This window comes from Propithecus coquereli, unplaced genomic scaffold (assembly GCF_000956105.1).
Source record: "Propithecus coquereli isolate 6110/MARCELLA unplaced genomic scaffold, Pcoq_1.0 Scaffold124, whole genome shotgun sequence".
NCBI classification, from domain to species: domain Eukaryota; kingdom Metazoa; phylum Chordata; class Mammalia; order Primates; family Indriidae; genus Propithecus; species Propithecus coquereli.
Window position 1 is genome coordinate 468475 of NW_012136525.1, and position 25508 is coordinate 493982.

Below are 25508 nucleotides of genomic sequence, written 5' to 3' on the forward strand. Positions count from 1 at the left end.
TCAAGAGTTTAGGACGAAAAGGAAAGCCCCACTTTCTATCCAAAATGAGTTTCCAAAAGACAACAACAGTAACTCAAAGGAGAGTCCTCTTAACTTCTGAATACTACCACCCTACCCCAAAACTCCATCCTTTTCTCTGCTGGACTTACTTCCTTCACAGGGATCAGAATACTGAATTGTGGCCTGTTCATCTGTAAAATAAAATGACACATATTATTATTATTATTATACTTTGAGGGCTTCATACATTCAGAAAGACAAAACGCTTTCTGAAATCTACTGCTTTATCCCTTTTCAGAAGATCCCTACAGGTTATGAGCATATCCAGAATTACAAGAAGGTTTTAATCACTAATATTTATATGTTGGCATAATTTTTAATCATAGCAAAAATATTAGAAATAGCCCTTTGAGAACAATAGTCCACATTGTTCTCTTGGTCTAAGAATCACATTATATAAAATGTCTCTAGTGTAAAAGACTTTTTAAAAATGGCATACAATTGAATTAAAGTGTTTTAGGAGATCAGGTAATGTAATTATGTGCTGCTTGGCTTGGGAAGGAGCATTTGTAAAGTTAAGAGAGACACCACGAAGAATGAGGCAGAAGTAAGTTGGGAGATGCAGGTAAGATCTCAGCCCTCACCTAGCAGGTAATAGTCATAGACTCTGATGGTTGCTGGTTTCAGGTTGGTGACCAGCACACTTTGGTTCATGGTGAAGGTATAGGTCTGAGTCTCCTTACCGAGCTGTGGGAAAGACGGATGAAACAGAAATTAAAACTAAAATGAAAATAACACTCTACATAATGTGGGGTTAAAAGATCCTTGCTGTCTTCATGCAGGTTTCCTGAAACCCTCTACCTATCCCTTTTGCCCTGTGACCATCTTTAAAATATTACTTCCTGCCGACTTCCTTTCTCTTTCTTCTCAGGATCTTGCAGCTCCCTGGTCCTCTTGTGAATTGGTTCCTTCTGTTCATGGTCTGCCCTGACCCATGCTTCTTCCACTAAATTAACCAAAGTGGTCAAACAAACAGTGATTTCCATTTTACTCCAATAGTTCTATGTTCCCTATTGGCTTTTCCTCTTCAATTAGTTCTCTAATCAAATGATGCCTCCTCAGAGAGACCCTTCTTGACCACCTTATTTTAAAATAGTCACATCGGCCAGGTGTGATGGCTCACACCTGTAACCCCAGTGCTTTGGGAGGCCCAGGCAGGAGGACTGCTTGAGGCCAGGAGTGTGAAACTAGCCTGAGCAATATAGCAAGACCCAGTCTCTACAAAAAAATTTAAAAAGTAACTGGGTGTGGTGGCATGGTCTATAGTTCCAGCTCCTTAGGATTGTCTGAGGCCAGGAGTTCAAGCTTACAGTGAGCTATGATTGGGCCACTCCATCAATATATGAGGCAGATACCATATATGCCTGGGCAACAGAGTGAGACCCTGTCTCTAAAAACTAAGTAAATAAATGAAATAGTCACATACCTGGCCTACTCCACAAGCACTGTTTATACCCTCATCTTGTATAGCACTTAATATTACTGAAATTACAACAGAGAAAATGTGTGTATGTGTACACCTATACATGCAATTTTTAAAAACTTGAAAATTGTTTGTCTCTCCAGTAGAATATCAACTCTGTGATGGCAGGGATCATGTCTATTGTTTTGTTGTTGTTGTTTGCGGGGTTTTTTGTTTATTTTTTTGAGATAGGGTCTCACTTTGTTGTCTGGGCTAGAGTGCCGTGGTGCCATCATAGCTCACTGCAACCTCAAATTCCTGGGCTCAAGCCATCCTCTTGCCCTAGCCTCCAAGTAGCTGGGACTACAGGTGCGTGCCACCATGCCCAGCTAATTTTTCTATTTTTTGGTGAGATGGAGTCTCGCTCTTTTTTTTTTTTTTTTTTTTTAATTTCAGGGTATTATGAGGGTCACTCTTTCTTAGGCTAGTCAGAACTCCCAGCCTCAAGCGATCCTCCTGCCTTGGACTCCCAAAGTACTAGGATTACAGGCGTGAGCCGCTGCACCCAGCCATGTCTATTGTTTTCATTGCTGTATCTCCACCACTCAGTAGAGTGTCTGGCATATATTGGTTGATCAATAAACATTTTTGAATAAATTAATGGAGAATCTAAGATAATCATATAAATTAATTTAACAAGAAAATAATATTCGTGTTATAAATTTAGATATGGAGCTATATAAGAACCTAATTAGAAGGGATTTCCAAAGTTCTTCAGGTACAGTGATTCTCAAAATATGGTCCAGGGAACCTCAGGATCCCTGAGATTGTTTCTGGGAGTCTAAAATATCAGAATTATTTTCAGAATACTACTAAGATGTTATTTTCTTTTTTACTCTCATTCTCTTGCAAGTACACAGGGGAGTTATCAGAGTACTTGATGTGTGATATTGCAACAGATTGAATACATACGTAGACAGGAAAAAGTCATTCTCTTTGATTAAGCCAGACAGTAAAGCAAAACATCTAGAACAATGCAACTATTTTCATTATTTTTTTTTGTTTTGGGAAATAGTTATTTTTATAAAAATACATTACTTATATTAAGATGTACTAAGTTCATTATTGTTGTTGTTAAATTAAGAACTATTTTAAGGTTGTCTCAGTTTTAATTTCTAATGTGATAAATATCAACAGCTATAACCAGCATCACCAAAAACTCTGTGAGATCTTCAGTAAATTAAGAACATAAAGGGATCCTGAAACCAAAAAATTTTAGAACCACTATTCTTGTCCATCATTTGGTCACCATAAGGATTTAAAGCAAGTGACTAATATGAAACAAAAGAAAGCTGGGATAGCAGTCTTAATTAATATCTGACCAAATGAAATCTAAGGCCCAAAACAGTATGTGTGTCAGAATCTAAGCAAAAACATACAATGGGTATATACACATATCGTGGGGAAAGGACAGCATACACTAATAAAAGGAAAACTGAATAAGAAGATATAGTCATAAAAACATGTGCATTTAATTTTGTAGTCTTGAAATATATCAAGAAATAACTGACAGAAATATATAAATAAATGGATAAACCAAATATTATAATTAGATATTTTAACCACCCTTTTCAGAAACTTAAATTAAGCAGAAAAATAAGCAGAGTTATCAAACACATAAACAGTAGAAATAATGATCTCAGACTTTTTATCTAGAACAGACTCCATACCCAAGAGAAAAGGAATAGACATTCTTTTGGCGCATACAGGGAACATTTACAAAAACAGATCACAGATGAGGTCATAAAAGAAACTTCAGCACATTCCCGAGGACCACAATCACAAAGCCTGTGTTCTCAGACCATAATGCAACAAAATTAGAAATTAACAATAAAAGGATGGCTTTGAAAAATTCCATGTGTTTCCCATAAAATTAAGAAATAGAATTAAATGATAAAACACTGCTTGTCTAAAATTGTGACAGAGATGGAATGTACTTGGAGGGAAATTTTTAGTTTAAATTCATTAAAAAATAAGGAAGACTATGAATGTGAATAGGATCTTCCTCTGGTGAATTTGATCAAGAAAAAAGAGGGGAAGATACACAGAAAAGGGAAAATAACCACAGATACAATCATGGACATCGGCTTTTAGGTCATTAGACTTAATGCTTCAAATTAGAAGCCGATTGACAAATGTGGCAGGGTACACTGGGGAACAGGTCATTAAAGTCTCAGGAATAGCATCGTGGAAATTAGAATCTCATGTTCTGTACCCACCTTGGCCACTAACAGTACGACTTGGACAGGCCACTCTGGCACTCCATGCCTCAGTCTCCTTATGTATAAGGAGGGTTGCCATGAGACTCAAATAAGGTGTGTAAAAAGGCACAATAAATTTTTCAGAGTTTTAAACTGCGACATCACGATTACAGGGTTGTTCCTCATAGACTAATCAGAGTTGTCTCAAAAGAAACTATAAAAGGCTCACTCAAAATAGCAAAACTCTGGCTCTCTGGAGCATAAAAAACCAGAGTTAGATGAATGGGTTGGTGAGTGGGGCACGGGGTTGGAAATGGATGTTACTAACGACAGTAAATTTTGATTTGGGATGCTCTTGTCTGTTGATTATACACTAAGGACAATTTCATTCCTTGTGTGTTGCAGAATATCATGAAAAGAAGCATCGTAACAATTATCAGAACATCACTAGTCCTCTAGAACTTGTTTTGTTGAAATGAAAGGTTATATACAATGTCTTATTAATATTAATGGACATTACATTACATTAAAATAACATCAACAGCTAATGTTTATTGGGGCTTATTCTATACCAGGCACAGTTCTAAATATTTTTAAGTGTCTTAAATCATTTTGTTCTTTCCGTAACTCTATGAGATAGATAACTATTTTTGCCACTCCCACATTCATTTTACAGCTGACACTCAACGCTTGTCCAGTTACACAGCCCAGGCTAGAACCAAGATGTTAGCCCTGGCGGTCTGGCTTCAAAGCTTCTGCTATTAACCACTGTATTACAGACGCAATGTTGCCTGCAACTACTGAGCACCCAAAATACGGCCAGTCAGAACTGAGATGTGCTGACATTGTAAAATATATTGGATTTCCAATATGTAGTACAGAAAAAAATAATGTAGATATCTCATTACTACTTTTGTATATTAATTATATGATAAAATGGGAATATTGTGGGCATATAAGGTTGTATAAAATATATCACCAAAATTAATTTCCTCTGTTTCTCTACTGCTAAAAACATGGCTGCTAGAAATTTTTAAATGGCATAAATGGCACATTATAGACCTGTTGGACAGCGCCCCTCTAGAAGGGGCAACAGGGTGTCACGTGACACACCAGCATGGAGGCAGAACTCGTTTCATGCTTGTGGACTCACTCTCAGGTCCCTCATCCCTGTGTATGTGAGACTAGTATATACAGATTGAAAGGAAGTCACAAAGATACATAAGCAATCGTGGTCTTTGGTCTAGTTCCTGAATACCTACCTCATCCAAGTAAATGTTAAGTGTGTCAGTTCCAGATTCAACCTTCTTCACCAGTGGTTGCTGGAGAAGCTGAATAAGAAAAAGGAAAAAAGAAAAAAGACTAAGGCCAGAGCCTCCCTATCCGCCGGGGTAATCTTCCAAAGCTCTGTCATGATCAAGGCGACAACGTACATACTGTGAATGAGGTAGGAAAAAGGAACCGACACTATCACAGGTTCCATTTCATGTATCTATACATCTTTGCAGCCCACTTAGATAATCCAGTCATGAGGTGTGTTTGTGCCCGTGTGAGTGTGAGTGTGTGTGTGTGTGTGTGTGCCATGATGCCCATTTCACTAGTCTTTTGATAATAACGGTAGGTCCTTTTTCAGCTAGACAAATGAAGAAAACAGAAGCAACTTACTAACTGATTGGTGCCTTCCACAGGAGTGAACCCAGATAGCATCTTCACCTCCACAATCGCCATATTGGAAGAGTTGCGACTCCCCACATAACTGAGGGCAAAAAGAAGCAAACGTGTTATCATTTCAGTGCACACTGCATCCCCAACACACGCACACGTGCACACACATCCCAGCTCAACTCCTATGGCCCAGGTACACACACCCCCCACCGCCACTCAGGCATTCCTCACCTGGTGTGGATAGTGAGAGGCAAGGATCGGGGTAGAGTAGGTTGCTCGCATCTTGCTCTTCCCGTTTCCACACTAAGACTAAAGGTCTCCATAATTTTAGGAGGGAGGATATTATACCTCAACACCGTCTAGTAGGAAGAAATAGGTAACCAAATCAGAATTGGAAAGAATTTTAAAGATTGTACAGTTCAGACTACTTTTCTTACAAATAAGATAAAGAGAAAAGGCTCTACTTGAGGTGAAGATGTCCTCAAGTTCTCCTTCCCAGCGTACACGTCTTCTCCTGGATCTCTGCTTACCTGCACATAGACACAGCCCTGGCCTGAGGCCTCCAGGGTGTACATTCCAGGGATGTTGGGCAGAGCCTCCTGCTGCAATACCAATCTGTTGGCGGACTGTACGTTGAAAGTGCGCTGGAAATTCTCGGTGGATTTCACAGCCAGGTTGACTTCCTCAGATGGCACATAGGCAGTGGTGGCATATTTGGCAAGAGCTTGGAGAGCAACTATGGTATCCTGAGGAAAATCGTCAAGCTTATGCTTTCCATTTTGTGAGCCATTGGAATTAACCTTAAACAACCCCATAACCCACATATCTGATTGTTAGCTGGTTTGGATGACACCTCTTGTATGTATTTAGAGAACTACATCCGCTTCCTCTGGTGAAGCTAACATAGAAATCATAGGTATCTTGCTTGTATAGAAAATCACCATCAAGTTATTACTGAATATCCATAGGTTACTTGGCTAACCTAATAAATTCATATTCAGAAATCAAACCTAGCTTCAAAACGGGTTATTGCTAGAAGCAAGTGGATAACTATTCAGTATATATTTTACAGCTTCCTTATTTGGGGAGGAAACAGCAAAACTTGGTAGCCCTAGAAACTGCACAATCTATGAAGTCATTTAATTGTGTAATGTGTCTTCTGTGTCACAGTTAGAGAGAGTATCAGGGATCCCAGGAAAGACCTTCTTTGCAGGTCAAGGCTTCTCAGCCATTATCCATGTGATAACATTTTCACCTGGGAATAAGGCAGACAAACTGTCACTAAGAGAGCGTGGTATAGTGAAGTTTGAACCTTTTCATTCTGAAAACATACTGTCTATAAAGTACAACAAGGGGAAAGAAAAAAAGAATGAGGTGTTCAGCAAAATGGTCCTATCCTGCTTTACATTATAAGAATTTCTGCATGCCTGACACTGTAAAATATCTATTACAGAAAAACAGAATCCCACTTCTTTATACCACAAATGAAAAAAAAAATTCTTATTTAGACATTATCACTGTCCTACAAAATAGGAAGACAGGTCGCCCACCCTGGGGAAGCAGTGAACAAGTTGTATCTGTGCAGCTTGACCATTTACCAACAATTTTTTGTCTACTCTGTGAATGGGAGCCAGAAAGGTCACTACTGCTTGAACATATGGAAACAACTCAAGGAAAGAGACCTCACCATCAGCTGAAAAACCAATGTGGGTGACATGTGATATGTGACTTTTTGTAATAGCCAAGGATTTTATTGAAAAACTATTCCGACGTATACCTGTCACTGAGAATTCTAAACATTTCACCCATTGCTTTCCAAAAATATTGTTATATAATTATTTCGGGATGAGCAAAAAGAAAGGAATCTTTCCTGATCTTTGGCTGAGAATTTCCCTGAAACAGGAAGGCATAGTACCATATAATTTTTAAAAATTCCAATTAGGTCATTACCATATTCAAACTCAGTGCTCTTAAAATCTTTACCAAACATTAAAATCTGCTCATTCTTTCAGCTCTAACTTACATGTTATATCTTCAATCAAATTAACCTTAATTTCAACAAATCAGATTACAATCTCCATGAGGACCAGAAATATGTTTTCTTGGCCAGGTGCAGTGGCTCACACCTGTAATCCCAGCACTTTGGGAGGCTGAGGCAGGAGGATCACTTGAGACCAGGAGTTCAAGACCAGGCAGGGCAACACAGCAAGACCTCGTCTCTGCAAAAAATTAGTCAGGCTTGGTGGCACAATCCTGTTATCCTAGCTACTCAGGAGGCTGAGGCAAGAGGAACACCTGAGCCCAGAATTTCGAGGCTGCAGTGAGCTATGATTGTGCCACTGTTCTCTAGCCTCGGTGACAGAGCAAGGACCTGTCTCAAAAAAAAAAAAAAGAAAGAAAAATTTTTTCTTATTTAAATGTGGTAACTATTTATTTATTTATTTATTTAAGACAGAGTCTTGCTCTGTTGCCCGGGCTAGAGTACCATGGCATCAAGCTAGCTCACAACAACCTCAAACTCCTGGGCTCAAGCGATCCTCCTGCCTCGGCCTCCCAGAGTGCTAGGATTTACAGGCGTGAGCCACCGCACTTGGCCCCTTCTATATATTTTTCATATGCTTTTTCTCCCTAAGACCCTGGACCTAGAGGACAAGGGCAATATTTTTTCCTTTGTCTCCACACAGGATCTGATTCTATCTGCTAAGCGGCAGCGGGACAGCAGGCTGTTTACCTGAGTGGAAGAGAAGCCCCCGTACGCGTTGCGTTGCTTGGCCAACCAAGCCACTATGCTAGTGGCCTTGGCTATGTCCTTTTGTGTCAGGCTGGGCTTGATGAGCTGTGCCAACAATACATAAGCTGTGAGTTCCACATCTAGAGCCTCAGGCTCAGACCAAGGACTGGCATCCGGTGACCAAGTAGGTTTCTGGCTCCAGTGAATGGATTCTCCTGTGGAGAAAGAAACATAGCTAGGAAGGTCTTGGAAGGAATGGCTTTTCCCATATTCATTTTGTAAATGCTGCATCTTAAAGCAAAGAGAGTACCAAGCAAGAATGAATCATGGGTTCAAATGATCTATTTCTCAGAATTAGCTTATTAATTGACCCTGATGTAAATGCAGGGATGTGCGTGTGTGAGTGTGTGCGAGTATGTGCACGTACACATCTACACACAATTCTCTAAGGGAAAGCTGGGAGTATCAATAAAAGCTCCTGCTCCCAGAAATTACATAAAAACCAACCTTGTTAATTTATAAATTCTGATGATAATGGAGATAGGAAAGTAGAAGCCTCTCGTAAGTATATGTGTTTGGGGGCGATTTTTTGGCTTATAAAACTTTATGAATTTCTTAGCATTTATTTAATTTAATCAAAAGTTTGACATATTAAGTAGAACAAAAATGGCAGAACATATGTAAGAACTCTGAGAAACCATAGAAGAAATGGTAATAAGAACAATAAAAAAAATGTGCTTAGGCCGGGCGCGGTGGCTCACACCCGTAATCCTAGCACTCTGGGATGCCAAGGCAGGAGGACTGCTTGAGCTCAGGAGTTGAAGACCAGCCTGAGCAGGAGTGAGACCCTGTCTCTACTAAAAATAGAAAAAATTAGCCGGGCGTGGTGGTGCGTGCCTATAATCCCATCTACCCTGGAGGCTAAGGCAGAAGGATCCCTTGAGCCCAGGAGTTTGAGGTTGCTGTGAGCTAAGCTGACACCACGGCACTCTAGCCAGGGCAACAGAGTGAGACTCGTCTCAAAAAAAAAAAGGTGCTTAAAGGGTAATCCAATAGAATACGAGACCAAGACAAACCTCTATGACAGCCAAAATGACAGATAACAGATAACTTGAAGAAAAAGAAGAAAAAATGGACCGAGAAGAGTGGAAGTTAGAAGTCTAATTAAATAGAAGTTTAGAGATAACAACCCACAAGAAACAATCTAATTGGAAGAACATAATAGAAATCATATGAGCTTGCAATGCAAGATAAGGGAAAAGAGATAATCCCAATAAATCAATGTACATGGAACAGGTATATTCCACCCACTGAGACACCTACTCCATGACTGGTTCTGCTTACATGCAAGAAAAAAACTACCCTGAGCCCATATGACAGGACAACCCAGCAATGACACTTATATAAATGAAAGCTGAGACTGAATTTCTGTCTGAAAGTATAATTTTAAATATACAGCTAGGTAAATGAAATGTATTAATATTTTACATACAAGATGTATCATAACTTCAAATATTATTCTAAATACATCCAAAGTGATCAAATAACTTTCAAAGGTCACCAAAAGGGTGATCTCCACAATGCCAATATATTTTGTGACTAGCTTCTACCATCTAGTTTATCTTCATGTTAAAAATATAACAGTGCCCTTTGAGGACTTAAACATTCTTCTCACAAAACTCCCAATGATGATTTTATGACTTAACAACTTTTACTAAAATGAATCTTAGAGCTGAATAAGTGAGAGAGGTAAGTTACAGATAGCACACAGCAGATTTTCACAGTTCCCCAGAACTCCTAACAGGACCAGCAAACCTGAGATGACAGCCTGTTGATCTAATGTTTTCAGAAGACTGTTTCTGGTGTCCATTTCCCCAGCCAGGGAGAAAGTATAGGCCAACAGAGCCTGTGTGTAGAGGTTGGTGGTGGAGGTGACAGAATTCTTGAGACACTGCAGACCCTGACTCACCGTTGGGTCCTAAAAAGTCAAGAGGAAGAGCATAATTTATAAGGCATTCCTTAGAAAATGGGAAGTAATAAGGAAATCATCATATCCTCCTTGTCCTTAAAGGGTGAGTAGGGATAGAGACACACGAATGTCTCTAGGAATAGGCGAGACAAGAAGAGCATATAGAGAAGGAGCCAGGAACACTCACGTCTGTGGTCTTCCCCATCTCCAGCAACGCAGCTGTGATGTACGCGGTCAAGGAGATCTCATCATCAACACCACCCTAGAGGGAGAGAGGAGACAGTAAGTCAGGGCAGCAGCCAGCCCTGCACCTGCAAGAATTATGTGCAAACTACAAAAAGGCATCCGCTCTGAATAGATGAATTATTATTTTTTTTTTTTTTTTGAGACAGAGTCTCACTGTGCTGCCCGGGCTAGAGTGCCGTGGCGTCATCCTAGCTCACAGCAACCTCCAACTCCTGGGCTCAAGCGATCCTCCTGCCTCAGCCTCCTAAGTAGCTGGGACTACAGGCATGCGCCACCATGCCCGGCTAGTTTTTTTCTATATATTTTTAGTTGTCCAATTAATTTCTTTCTAATTTTAGTAGAGACGGGGTCTCGCTCTTGCTCAGGCTGGTTTCGAACTCCTGAGCTCAAACAATCCGCCCGCCTCGGCCTCCCAGAGAGCTAGGATTACAGGTGTGAGCCACCACGCCCGGCCATCAATTATTTTTTTTAAAGTGCTCCTCTCTGTAGGCTTTCTGTAGCCCCAATCCTCCAGGACACACAATGAGGGAAGAACAGGCTGGACTTTAGTAACCACACAACCTTAAATAGTGGCATATAGGAGGCAGCATTAGGTCTTCGGTTTAAGAAACTCAGGAGAAGGAGTTAGAAGGATAAGAGGTCAAAAAAAGGTGGGGGGGGGGGTTGAAATGAGCCCAGAATCTGAACCTCCTTACGTGCAATTCCTCCCAAGTAGCACAACGCCCAGCCCCTTCTCCAGGGGGGACTGGGTAAGAAAGACCTTTCCTGCTTAATGCCTTCCCCTAAAAGAGCTTAGCAAATTTTTAAAAATATCTAAATTATCTTCATTCTATAGATAAGAAAACAAACACTTCAAAAGATTAAATAGCTTGTTTAAGGTTGCACAGCTAATTCACAGCAGGACTGGGATTTGACCTCAGGGAGTTTAACTCTGGAGCTCACCAGCCAAACCACTGAACTCAACTACACCAGGGATGGGTTTCCTGATGGCCTGGCCAGATCTGGTAAGGGAGGAGGAGGAAAAGCTCTGGAATCATGCTCTAGTCAATTCCTGTCTTGTACTTCCCAGGTTTATTTCACATGGTGTCTAAGAGAAGAGGAAGACTTAGGAGAGATTGACGAGATCTTTAACGAGAAATACCAAGGAATCCTACAGAGAGATTTTTTTTCTCCATGCTCAAGATTTTTAACCCAGCCCTGCAACAGCAATGAAAATGATCTCTCTAGAAAAGTTTGTACAGGTCTTTCTTTCACTGGGTGTGTTCTGGATTGAACGAGCTATCCTGCAGCGTCTATGCCTCACCCCATGTTTGGGACAGTTACAGGCAATGTAGAGAGTGGGTGACAGCAGCACCTCTGCCATCCAACTGCCGTGGTTCAAATCTCAGCCCTGCCACTTGTTAGCGTGCACCTCGGGCGATGTACTTAGTCTCCGTGCCTTAGTTTCTTCAACTGTAAGGTGGCATTAATAATGGATACCAATACCTACCTCACTGGTTTGTTGTAAATATTAAATGATATCAAATAAGCAAAGTGCCTAGAATAGTGCCTGGTACTGAGTAAACCCCTTAAAAAAGACACTAGGTTGCCAACTCGTCCCCACTCCAGGAAATGGCTTTTCCATGTGGGTTTGGGGAGAGAGCAATTGGCCCGGAGATCTTATAGCTCAGTAGTCTCAAACTTCAGTGTGTATCAGAATCATTTGGCGGCGTGTTACAACACAAATTGCCGGCCCACACTCCCCGTCTCCCAGTCAGTAGGTCTGGGCTGGGAGCCAGAGTCTGCCTTTCAAACAAGTCCGCAGGTGATGCTGATGCTCCTGATCTGGGGACCGCGCTTTGACAACCCAAACACAGCGGTGGGCTGCAGGCCCCGGACAGACCCGCACCTTCATAGCCGTGTGAAGGAGCTGTCCCACGTTGGCATAGCAGCCGCTGGGGAGCTGGTTTCCCGCCATCCACTTGAGAGCATCCTGGATGTTCTTGTCATCAATGAAGATGAATTTCTGAGCTTGGCCAAAGCATTTTGTGACAAAGGCTGTCAGCCTACATGCGTGAAGAGGGAAATGTGGCATGAAGGGGGATGTCAGGCGAGGGTGCAATAGTTTTTGTAGCTTATTCTGGGGTGTGGTTCCAGAAGGGGAGTTGATGAAACATAATGCCACAGGAGGCCTAGAAAAGGGAGGCACTAATGGGCATTCCTGAGGACAAGAACTGGGGAGGCACAAGGTAGGGGAGAAGAGTGAGGGGCTTGACCACATATATGAAGCTGAAAAACAGGATTAAAGAGGTAGAAGACTGAGTGCAAGAAGGAATGGAGCTAGGGGAGAGGTAGAGGAATAGTTCCAGAGGGCTCAGGAATTGAGCTCTGGAGTACAGAACGCACTGGGAACCTGGCCATATTACCATGTGTTTCCATTTCCATCTTTCTCCCCAAAGGCACTGTAGGAGCCATTGCTGTGTTTGTACATCAGCTCCTTCTGGTACCCTGGGAAGCCAGACATGGCTGTAAATCACAATGACAACTTCAAAAAACACCCCCACGCCTTTCAAGGATGTGGGACCCTTCGGGGGCTGGAATTTCCCTGTGTCTTATCAGCCCATCATAGGCCCTGGAGAAGAAGAGTGTCCAGACCTACTCACCTATCTCCAGGAAACCCACTGCCCGAGATCGGATGTCCTCAGTCAGCAGCCCGGCCTTCTCCAGGTACTGCAAGACGTAGATGATGGGGGCAAAAAGGACCATATTCTGCTCCCCACAGCCACTGGGCATCTGCACCAGACTGTCCAGGTTCTGCAGGGCTGTGTCCCATAATGTCTCCTGGGATCCAAGGGAGAGAGAGAGCAGGTGGTGGGAGAAAGAAGATGGAACCCGAAAGAGTTATCATCATTCATTTAACATACGTATGTTAGCTACCATTTAGTAAGTACCTACAACATGCTCTGGGGAGACAACAATAAGTCAGTCAAACAGTCACTACCTTCAAAGAGCTCACAGTCAGAGGTGCAAACAATTACAATATATTTCAATTATAATTCATTACGAACAATTTTAATATAGTACTACATATCACCTTGGGTCTGTACAAGGTACTGGCGCACAGAGAGGGGCATACGCCATCTAAGGGAGTTCAGGGCTTTTAAGAAGACATGCCACTGAACTGACGAGTGACGTAACAACCTACAATACTGAGCCTCGATCTCTAAGTTCCTCCACTGCTTATAAATTCATCACCCTCCACATCACCAGGTCCCTCCCAAACATGCAATCCTGAGACTTTTCCAAGTTAAGTCTATTGACTCCTCTATGTACTTCCTAAGCCAGTAAGCCTGACATAAGTGAGTCATTAACATCTGCATTCTAGCCACTGAGCTCAATTCAAATCTTTAAATACGTCCTGAGTGTCAGCTATGTTGCAGAAACTGTACTAGGAATAACAAAAAAAAACAGATGTGGCCTTTGCTCGCAAGGAGCCCCCAACACAGTGTGAAGACAGACCTACACAGTAGCTACGACACGATCAGATGAGTCCTACATCAGAGTATGAATAAAATTGAGTCAAAACAGAGAAATGTTGACCTGCAAGAGATCTTGGTAGGGGTGAAGAAAGAACCTAAGATGCATAGAGCTCCTGTGTGCTAAGTAGTATACCAGGAACATTTGATTACATTTCCTCTTTTTTTTTTTTTTTTGAGACAGAGTCTCACTCTTTTGCCCGGGCTAGAGTGAGTGCCGTGGCGTCAGCCTAGCTCACAGCAACCTCACACTCCTGGGCTCAAGCGATCCTTCTGCCTCAGCCTCCCGAGTAGCTGGGACTACAGGCATGCGCCACCATGCCCTGCTAATTTTTTCTATATATTTTTAGTTGTCCAACTAATTTCTTTCTATTTTTAGTAGAGACGGGGTCTCGCTCTTGCTCAGGCTGGTCTCGAACTCCTGAGCTCAAACAATCCGCCCACCTCGGCCTCCCAGAGAGCTAGGATTACAGGCGTGAGCCACCGCGCCCGGCCTCCACATTTCCTCTTTACACTGATCCTGAGAAGTAGGTTATCATCACCGTTTTAAAGAAGGGGAAAGAAGAATCAGAATTGTTCACTAACTTGTTCGAGGTGACATGGCCATTAAATGGCAGGTTTGATTTTCAAGCTCGTGCTTTTCTCCTTGCTTCCTCTCCTTGCCCAAAGGAGTAAAGTCTGCTGCCCATGAAATATGGTTGTATCTTCCCCAAACTATACTCAAATTCCCCATTTTTTAAATGGTTGCTGTAAACATTTTATTTCCCCTTCACCCATTTTATAGACTACCTAAGTTTTTTTTTCAAACAGGGTCTCACTATTCTGCCCAGGCTAATCTCAAACTCCTGGCCTCAAGTGATCCTCCTGCCTTAGCCTCTCAAGGAGCCGGACTACAGGCATGAGCCGCCATACCCAGCAACGACCTAAACCTAAACACATATCAAGCTTCGGTGACCTTAACTTCCTCCTGCCCAGACTCCTGGTTTTAACTAGAATATACATCCACCCCCATCTGCACTGTTACCTACACACCGTATTTCCCCACTGTATAAACTCTCTTCATCACTCCTCTGCCACACTTTCCTTCAGGTAGGGCCACACGCCCTGCCCCACTCCACACCTTTGCAGCTTCCAGCCTGACTTTTCCTTTCTGAGACAAGAATCTCTAGCTGCTTACCCAGAACGGTAACATAAGCCTTGGCCGAGTCAGGAACAACATCCACAGGGAGCTCCAGGGAGACGGATTCTGAAGCCACCTTTCCTGTGAGAGGCAGAGAAAAGGTGACACCATAGAAGATGGGAATTGTGAGGGTTCTCACGCCCAAATCATAGAAGGACTTTTTATAATCCAGGGTTTTCTATACCCAAGTGCTTTGTGTGGGATGGAGGCAGATATTTTTTAACGTATTCATGGTGATCTTTGCTGAAAGTAAATTCCCAAGAATCATAATTTTGTAGCACACTTTGTCTTCCTTATCCTGCCTCTCAGTTAATCAGCCCTGTGACGGAGGGAACCCCGAAGTCTCCCATCCCTTCCTGCCCTGCACCTTCCTCCTTCTGCCTACGGGAATCCTCACCACCCACCCACCCCTTGATTCTACCCACCTTTGGGGCACAGCAATGAGCTGTGTGTCTTCTCCACGAGGACTCCCTCAGGCTGGCACGAAGAAGGACACAAGCGGTTAAAAGCAATGAAGATGAATGTCGGGGCAGGGGCCACTGAAGGAATCGGAACCGGAAGGGAATCTACGGGGCAAGGAGGCCCCTCCCTGTGACCCCAGGGCCCCCGTCAACTGGAGAGAAGGGAGCGTCTCTTTGAAGCTCAGAAGGACTGCATTTCAACCCAGGGATAGACCCTCTCTGTGAAATTCTTTCTGAGCAAGGGCTAGAGCTAAGGACAAATTTAGACAACTTATAAGAGGCAGGATTGATGATGGGGTTCATGATGCGATTTAAAAAAAGCAGCTAAGTTAGGGATGACGAAGTTAGGGATTTTAGTATGGGAAACTAACATTTATTGAGTGTCTAGGATGTGCCAGGCACCGCGTTGGGCATTTCATAGGCCGTAGGTGTGGGTTAGGCAGACGGCTAAAGGGCCAGGGAAGGAGAAAGTTGAAGCTACCTGGTTGGGGTTGGCGAAAGGTCGCTGTGAGAGGTGAACTGGCGTGGTGAGACTCGGAGCATCGCAGGCTGGCCACGGTCTCTACCTCTGCACCTCGGCCTGCACAAACTCACCTTGACAAGAACTGATTTGATGAGCGTGTCACTCTGGCCCTTTTTGGGAACAAACCCCTTGCGGCCCCCACAGAGTTCATTGCTGTCCAGAATCTTAGTGCTAATGGTGAAGTTAACACGACCTGAGGAGAAAGAAGGTGAAGGGAAGCCCTTAGCCCTATCGTCAGAGGTCCCAATGAGGTCTTTTCCCCTTTAGACCAGCATTTCTTAAGCGTTAATGGCAGACGGATCACCTAGGGAATCTTGTTACAACACAAACTCTGATGGGGGACGCAGGGCGGATATTCTACATTTCTAACAAGTCTTAGGTGATGCCAGTGACGCTGGCTCAGTGTGACAGGTAGCCTCTAAGGACTGGCAATGACCCCTGCATCCTGACATTTACATCCTTGTATGATCCTTTCCTGTCAAGTGTGGGCTGGATTGGGTGGTTTGCTTCTAATCAAGAGGATAGGGCAAAATTAATGAGATGTCCCTTCCGAGATTAGTTTGCAAAAAAAAAAAAGACGCCAGCTTCTGTCTTGGTGCACTCTTCCTCTCAGACTACTTGCTCTGGGGAAAGACAGCTGTCATGTGAGAGGCAGCCCAGTGGGAAGAGTCACGTGATGAGATACTGAGCGAGGCCCCTGGCCGACACTTGAGGCCGAGAACCACGGGCCTCAGCCTAACGGCCCATGGGGATCGAAGGCTTTGACCGTGCTTGAAAATGGATCCTCTCCTAGTGCAGTCTTCAGGTGAGATCCAGCCCTGGCTGTCAGCTTGAAGCACCTTCATGAGAGACCTTGAGCCAGAGGTCCCCAGCTGAGCTGCATCCAGATTACTGACCCACAGTGGTGAGAAGTGTTTGTTTTTAAAGCCACTAAGTCCTATGGTAATTTGTCAAGCAACAGTAGGTGACTAACCCCAAGGTTGTCCTTTGAGTTGCAGGGGTTTAAACTATGAGCAACTGGCATCCCCTAGGGTTAGTGTGAGGATTAGATGAGTTAAGACATGTCAAGCAGTCAAAATGGTGCCTGGCCCATAGTGAGTGCTTGATTCGTTACGTGACCACATATCCCTTGTCCAGGTATGGATATTAAAATCTCTCCCTTTCACACTTAGAACGTTCCAGTTTGGATAAATTTGTTTGGTCGCCTATCGAAGAGTATTTGTTTATTTACTCAGAGCATAGCCTTAGGAGGGAGGAAAATAGAGGCGAATAAAAGGCAGAGGGAGGAGGAAACAAAGCGACTGCAAAGGAAAGGATGATGTTCTCCATCCCCGAGCATCCATGCCAGGCTCCCTGTGCCCGTCTACCGCCTCCCTCTCTTACCCAATGTGATGGCTGTGATGTTCCAGCGATAGGTTTCTGCTTCATCCGCACAGAGACAACGGGAGGCCCGAGAGTCTGCCCATGCATTCACCTGGTACTCGTCGGATGCAGCCAGGTTAGTCTGAACCTGCGGAGGATGATTGAGAGACGGAGGGCATGAGCAAAGCAGACAGCACACAGACCGAGGGAAACATGGGGGCTGAGGCACCACCGTCTCGTTTCCTCCCCGGGGGAAAATGGCTATGCTTCCGAGTCAAGGACAAACTGATGGCAGGGTGGGGGTTCCAGGCTCTCACCCTGATGCAGTCCTTTAGATAATTGAAGACGGTGGCGGTAAGACGGAAGGATTCCCCACGAAAGACTGAGTAAGGGAGAGTCGGTTCAACAAAGAACGGCTGGAAAGCAGTTAGTCCGACAGCGGGCGAAAGACCGAAGCCTCTGGACTGGGAGGTGCAAAAGGTCACGGCCTTCCACTCGGTGATGGCGTCGGGCACTGGGACGTGGACCACTTCCTTCCCCGAGTCACTGCGAGAACACGAGAGCCCACGCGAGGCAGAGGTGGCCGGGGAGGAGGGCATTTGTGAATTAAGGTACAGATGCCTCTGCAGAAGTGGATTTTTTTTTGTTGTGTGGGGAAAAGTAAAGAGGCAAGTGACCTGGGAGAACACATGACTCTCAAGGTGACGCCTCAGGTGAGTGAGGACGTACGAAGATGGGAGAAGGGGTGACAGGGCCTGTGGGCGGAATGTAGGGGGCCTGCGTGTGCAAGCACACCTGACAGAGGGGCTGGTGTTCTTGTGACTTGTCGAAACGAGCACACAAGCAGTGGGCAGGAACTAATGTCCGTGTGTGCCTTCACCTGTGTGCGGCTCTGCAGCGAGCATGCTCAGTCTGCACTGCGTGACTGTGAACGTGTGCGAATTCCTTCGGAGCGACTGTGTGTGATTCTGTAAGAACCCAGGGGAAGAAACAAGTTCCCAGGCCCCATCAGACTTTCACGGCTTGAGACTCAGATCCGCTAGGAATGATGTGGAGTTTTCTGCGGGCTCCACACTGCGTAATCTTCCTGTACTTTTGAGTCATCACTTACCCGATAGGAAACAGATCCCAGAGCCAGGTCTCCGGGAAGTGCTGGCGGACCCGAGAACCCCCTGACGGAAGTGATCCTCTGATGGGTTCACTGGATGATGACGCAAAGGCCTCTGGAGGAATAACGTCACCCAACGATGAGACCAAGAATATGAGACTTTCGGAAAACAGAAGACTTCTGTTGTAAAATAAATTGAGGTGGAGGGACTACTAGAAAACAATGCAGGGAAGCAGAGAACATCCAGTCAGAGACAAGGAGGAGGGACCACTGGGGAACTGACTGGACACAAAGGCCATCAGGGGAAGTGACAGGCAAGGGAGTTTGGCCAGGGAATGAATAGGTAAGGGCTTCAGGCTTCAAAAGCCCTCTCCAGAGAGAGAACCCTCGGGAAACTTCCTGCGTCTGCTGTGCACGACCCGTTAGCGTTTTAAGGCTAGAGGCTCAGTGCAAGAACAGGAGGCAAAGAGGGAGTTTTCCGAGTTTCACGACTTTAATCACCTCAAGGGAATCCACGGCCCACGGAGGTGACTTACCTCCAGCCATCGCCGTGCCGTATTTGGGAGATGGGCGGCTGCAATCTACAGGCTTCTTGATTTTGGCATTGGACAGTATTTTCAGGCCCATGTGCTGACAGGCACCAAAGAGACCAGAGAATAAACTGTTAAGGTGGTCCCTTCCCCTCCTCCCAGGGCTACTGCCCAGGAATTTCACCCTCTAAGGATTGAAACAAAACATTCTTTCTCCATTAATGGTGAGACTGGTGGTTATTACCCAGTCAGTACTCAGCCACCAAGACGGGTTCACTTTTGCTCCAGCTAGTATGAAAGGCTTCCAATTAAACTTATTTCATCAGTAAATACACTTAATGCTTCTTCCAAATATTAGTCACTGTGTCATTATTTGACACTCTGAACTTCCTAAGGGCAGGGACCATACCAGCTTGAACAATTCAACAAAAGTACGATGAGCGTCATGCATAGCCAGGCATTAGAGAGAACACAAAGGTGAACGAGACCTGGTTCCTGACCTCAGAGACCTCCGGGTCAGACTTGAGCCACACAGCATCCCAAACCCCTGCTCATAAACTAGGTGCACAATATTTTGCCCTCCCTAATTTTTCTTCTTGTCCAATCCCATGGAAATCAAGGTTTGGGGACCACAGAAAGAGGAGGACTGTTTACAGCCTCTCACAGTGGTTCTCTTCCAATGCAACTGGGCAACTTCTTTGATTACAAAGCCAAGAGAGGCTGCTTTACGTGCAGAAGCTTGTTTCAAGATGCTTTTCCTGTCAGGCCCCATGTAAGTCGCTCTGATTTCTTAAATATGGACATTCCTTTGCTGCCCCCCACCACCATTGTTTCTGTAAGAGCAAACTGGGTAAGAACAACTACCTGGAAAAAACTGAAAAGGTCTGTGCCCTCAGAGAGCCAGGGCCTCCAGACGACAGAACGCCTGCTCCAGCGCCCCTCGGGCACAGGGTCAATGAGGGGCTGCGGAAAGTCCCACGGACCAGACCCTGGACACTCGTCATATTCAGCCACTTGATAGGGGTAGTGACCGTACCAGAACGGAAACATCCCATAGACCTGAGAAAAGAGGGGCAAAGAACATAACGTATCGACACAGTGAAATCAGCTGGGAAACTTCTCTCGGATTCTGTGCCAGATTCTCCTACACCATTGCCCTTCATTGCTCCAGAATTATTTGTACATTTATAACCACCACTCTTATTTTTTAAATTTTAACCTGTGTCTCACCCCTCTTCATAATCCTCTTATTTCGTTCTCTTTCCTTATCTCTATGTTCATATTAATCATGCCCTTCTCATACCTTCGTTTCTATACTAGCTTTTTTACCTCTCTTTGGTGGTTCATTATTTCCCCAAGCCTTTCTCTCCACTCCCTGAAATCTACCTCTTATTCTGATGCAGATTCTTCTCTGTCGACTCCCTCTTCCCGCCCCACCAGCAGACTACTCACAGAGCTGTTGCTCAGCTCTGTCTCTGGCCTCAGCAGTAGGACGCTCTCATCCACGGCCCGGACTGCACACAGGGACCCAGGAGCCGCCTGCAGCTGCAGCTCCACATCTGCCCCTGGAAGCTGCCGGGAAGGTGAGAAGCCAAGGGAAACCTGGAGAAGGGAAAGGTAGAACGCGGGGATCACGTCGGCCCAGGCAGGAGGGGAAACAATGTGATCTGGATCATCAGCCAGTGTGCCCCCGCTGTGGTATCCAACCCATTCCCGCACCTCCATACTTTTCTTTGTAAAGCCTGGCTCTTTAGGAGTGATATGTTACGATAGAGTTGGAAAAAGTGAGCAGTACAGAATGATACAGAAAGTTCAGAAGAAAAAAATAGAAAGAAAGAGAGTATGTGGAATAACTGTATAGAACACGTGATTACCCAGCATGACTTTTTAAAAAGCAGAAACAAGAGAGGAATAGATTTCAACATAAACCTAAACACTAAAGATATAAATACAATATGACATCCGACGTCAGTAGCATCTTCGTGTTTCCCTGAACCTGTCTGCCTCCAACCCCAGCGCACAGGATCTCTCTTTCTGCCCAACTCCTTTCTTCTCCCTCCTCAACTGTCCTTTTACCTGATTGTCAAAGCACATCTCCACTGAGAACTGAATTCTGTCGGCTACGACACCTCCACTGGGGAAAATGGCGTAGATCAGCAGGGAAGGATCAGGAGCTAGTCTGGAGGTGAAGGTCAGGGAGAGAGAGAAGGAGCCTTTCAGTCCTGAAAGAGAGGAGGGACGTCCAGGGGGGTGAGAGCACATTCACCTGCCAATGACATCCAGCCACACGTGGGCGCTTCTCATTGCAGCGTCAGTGCAAGTTACTTCTCCTTCTTCTATGATTATTGTCACTGTTCTGTTCTCACTGCTTCTATGGATAAGAACGGTTTTCTGGAAGTTTAAAATATCCTTTTGTTTTCCAGGAGACGCATGACATACACTCACCTTCCTTCTTAGAGTTCAGATGTTTCTGCCCCTCCATCTGCAAACTCCCTTTCCCTATTAACTATAGAAGAGAGGAAAATAATCACAGTGCAGAAGTTACGGAAATTTCCCCTTGGCCCTGTGTCTGGAACATCTCTGCATCCCTCAAGGAGGGGAGGCTCCTACCACAGCTCCCGAGCCTGCTCAGCACTTCCCCGGGCATTCCTCCGCTTGACAAGGGCAGGGTGCTGCCAGCAGGCCCTGAGGACTCTCCCTCCAGGTGGAGGACTGCTGAGAACCACGGGGCTGGAGGGGAGGTGTCTGGGAGCACAGACATCATTCCTCACAATACATGGCTGCCCGCCATTTCTTGAAGATCTGCGGGTTTTATTCTCTTATAATCCTTGTAATATAAAGTGAGCTAAAGTCCATCCTCATAACTTTGTATTGTGGCTCAATTCAAAATTCAGTGGAAATGAGTTTGCCTTAAACTATCCCGAGCCCTTCTGATCTTTGATCCTCTGGAGGAGAAACCTCCTTTGTGTAAACTCTCCTCTCCTGTCCACTCTCACGTGAAACAGAATCCCATGAAAGAGTTCCCCACGCTCCTGCCGGGGGCTCCGGGGCTGGTTCCTCAGGCTGCCCCCGGCCTCAGCTGTTCCCCACGGTTCAGCCTCCACTCATGCAGTTCCTCACGCCTTTCCTAGGCCTCCCCGCGCCCGTGCTGAAAATGGGACCTGCACTGTCACTCTGACTTGTCACGTTCCACCTGCCTCTCCTCATTCTGCTGTGTCAGGCGACTGTTCTTAGGGGGATGAAAACACTGAACTCTCAGAAGCTACTGGAATGATCCAGAGGGGAGAGAGTCTCTCAGAGACTGAGAGGAGGGTAAGGGAGTAAAGAGACCCTGGGACCATCAAACCTAAGGTTCCATGACTCCGCTTCCTGCTGGTCTTTACACGCTGCTTTCAGGCTGCCCAGCTGCGAATTCATTTCCCCAACAAGGCTATTATTGACGCGAATTTTAACCCTTCAGCACCTGTTTGAAACTATCATCCACGTATCGAGCAGAAGGAGATGCACCCCGAGTCCTGTTCCCTCCACACCTTCCCTCCCACCCTGCTCCTTTTCCACTCCAGCTGGCAACATTTTCTCAGCTAATTCCTTATTTTGTTTTCCCAGACAATTTCCCTGGGTTCCTACTCAAAATCTCTGTATTCCTCAAATTGCCCCATCCCTTACACCTACGCTGTGTGATACAGTAGCCCCTAGCCACAGGTGAATATTGAATACTTGAAATGTGGCCAGTTTCAACTGAGACATGCTTTAAGAGTAAAATACAAACCAAGTTTCAGAGAGTTGGTTGAAAGAAAGAATGTAAAATAGCTATTAATTTCTTATATTGATTTCATGTTGACTTGATAATATTTTGGGTACGCTAGGTTACATAAAATATATTTTTTAAAATTAATTTCACCTGTTCTTTTAATTTTTTTTTATGTGGCTTCTAAAAATTTTGAAATTATGTACGTGTCTTGCATTGCGTCCCCATCTAGATGGTCTATCCAGCTTCTGGCTGACTCCCCTTCCCAACACACTCTCACCAATCCCCATTTCTCAGTCTCACGTAGTAGGAAAAGGTGATCTCGTGGTCAGGGCTAGCATCAGCTGGATCGATGTAATAATCCACCAGCGTTTTCTGGGGCTGGCCGCATTTCAAGAGGCCATTTGGCTGGCGGATGCCAACGAAGCTGCGGGTTGTGTTGTAGAAGGGTTGCAGATACAGGTAGGCATTTTGGTAGTAATGAGGCACTTGTTCTGGATCATATACTAAATCTTCCATTTCGAACTTGCCCTGGGAGAAAAAGAAAAAGTCCTGTCTTACTCCAGCCATATTAACCCCGTGGACTTGTCATGGTTTTCAAACAGAGCTCTTTCTCTCAAATCTTCACTGCCTCAGGGTGGCACGTGGGTATTTCACTAGAGGTCCAGCAAGGATGGATAAGGAATCCATAAAAGTGACTGCGTGCAGCAACATTTTGGCATGTAGGAGAGTCATAGGAGGGCTGCGTTATAGTCATTAAATGTGGGAAATTGTGGGTGGTATACCTTCACCAACTGATGCTGAGGGGATGGATGAGAATGACTAAGATTATATAGAAATCAAAGATTATATTTCAGGGATAAGAAAACTAGGTATAGAGGATACTAAGATTGAAAAATAATTATTTTTGAGTATATTGACTTAATAATGGCTAAAGACATAGTCAAGACTGGGTACAGTGTGGCTCATGCCTGTAATCCCAGCACTTTGGGAGATCGAGGTGAGAGGATCACTTGAGGCCAGGGGTTTGAGACCAGCTTGGGCAACATAGCAAGATCCCATCCCTACAAAAAGTAAGAAAAAAAATTAGCTGGGCATGGTGGCACATCTGTAGTCCCAGCTACTGAGGGGTGGGGGCTGAGGCAGGAGATCACTTGAGCCCAGGAGTTCGAGGTTACAGTGAGCTTTCACTGTGCCATTGCACTCCAGCCTGGGTGACAGAGTGAGACCCCTGTCTCAAAAACAAAAATAGTCAAATTAGCCCCAAGACAAATAGTATGTGGTTAGCTTTAGTTGTGTGGTTGAATGATTGCATTAATGGCTTCATGGGTCTAATTCTTCACCCCTTCCTGTGTCAACATACTTTACCAAGTAATCTTAGTCTGACCATGGGCTCACCATGTGACTAGTTATTGGGAATGGGATATTAGCATATGCAAAACAAGTAGATGCTTAGAAAAGCCCTCATACGTCAGCTTTTGCTCTTACGTCTCGTCACTGCTACACCTGGACTAGCTCGCAGGAGGGTGAGAGGCGTGGAACACCAGCAGACAGCCAGCAGACCCACAGACACATCAGGAAACCCACCAAAATTGTCAGAGCTGCCTAACTGCCCACCCCAGGTGCACGAGAAACGAGTGCTTTCTGTCGCGGGATGCTGAGGCTTTGTAGCTGTTCGGTAAGCAGCACGTTGTTGTAGCAGTTGCTAACTAGTATAAGCAGCCATCCTTATAAGTTATCTAAAATCTAGAGTTTTCTTGTTTGCCATTTTCATAAGTAATGGGAGGAGTGGAAGGGCAATGGGAAGAAGATTTGATTCTGAACCTCTTTTCCTTCCCTGCTCTGATTTCATAAATAGCATCAGACAGAGATGGGGATAAGTTATAAGGTGAATTAGTATAAATCATAGTTTTCATCTGAAGGGTTATTGATTTGATCGATATTAAAAACCAAAAGGACCTGAGAAAAACAGTGAGTGAGGGGGATGGAATTACAAGTTGAGGGGAGGATGAGAAACAAGAAGATTCTGAAGTTGTCCTTCAGGGAAGCCTCCTTTGTAGGAGGGGGGTCCTCCCCGGCGCTTACCTGCAGAGAAACCTCTGTCCCTTTCCAGTCGGACGTATCTAGCTCGAAGGGAGCAAGGCCATTGTTATCTGTAACGAGGGTCTGGTTGACGGTTCCATTTACGCCACGAATCACCAGAAACACTGGATGGTTCTTCAGGAGGGAGCCATCGTGGCCCCTAACTCTTACCTGAGGGGTGAAGGTCATTAGGGCATTAGAATTAGGTTTGGAGTAGGCTTCAGTATGAGGCAAAGGGAAGCCATAACAGAAATTCTAAGAATACACTTCAGGAAAGAGTCCAGAAAAATGTAAATGCGATTCAAGCATTCACAACTAGGATCTACGAGGAACGGAGAAGCAACGGCAGGAGCAGGCCGGAGCAGAGCCCGGAGCAGAGCCGGGTGTGCCTGCAGCTGATGCGGCTTTCAGGCTCTTCATTTGCATGGGCTCCCCCAGGGTTCTGTACAAAGAGAGAGACCCCCTTCCCCTCCCAAACTGCATAATCCTTAGGCCCTAAAAAATCTAGATCTGCCCTTGGTCTAGAGAAAAGATGACTAAGGAATAAATGTGTCTAAATATGTACAATATGACCGCGTTGACCAGTTGTGGGGAAGTAAAGAAAGATAAGCTGAAGGGAGGGGGTTCACTCAGAGAGCAGAGAGAAGACACTAACAAAGGAAACT

General features: G+C 44.7%; 1 protein-coding gene across 1 annotated transcript in view; it reads right to left on the bottom strand.

The window, feature by feature from the left end:
• Nucleotides 1–111: 111 nt before the first annotated feature.
• Nucleotides 112–25508, bottom strand: part of A2ML1 (alpha-2-macroglobulin-like 1) — a 38805-nt gene continuing 13408 nt past the window's right edge. The window contains 26 exon segments of the mRNA XM_012637790.1: nt 112–191; nt 645–747; nt 4986–5054; nt 5389–5479; nt 5620–5747; nt 5919–6134; nt 8120–8334; nt 9935–10097; nt 10276–10350; nt 12223–12379; nt 12740–12821; nt 12977–13139; nt 13141–13154; nt 15027–15110; nt 15455–15506; nt 16085–16206; nt 17397–17523; nt 17693–17921; nt 18487–18576; nt 19007–19113; nt 19878–20072; nt 20466–20615; nt 21090–21235; nt 21459–21519; nt 23065–23292; nt 24847–25014. Of these exon segments, the coding sequence (XP_012493244.1) occupies nt 112–191; nt 645–747; nt 4986–5054; nt 5389–5479; nt 5620–5747; nt 5919–6134; nt 8120–8334; nt 9935–10097; nt 10276–10350; nt 12223–12379; nt 12740–12821; nt 12977–13139; nt 13141–13154; nt 15027–15110; nt 15455–15506; nt 16085–16206; nt 17397–17523; nt 17693–17921; nt 18487–18576; nt 19007–19113; nt 19878–20072; nt 20466–20615; nt 21090–21235; nt 21459–21519; nt 23065–23292; nt 24847–25014 (3315 nt within the window).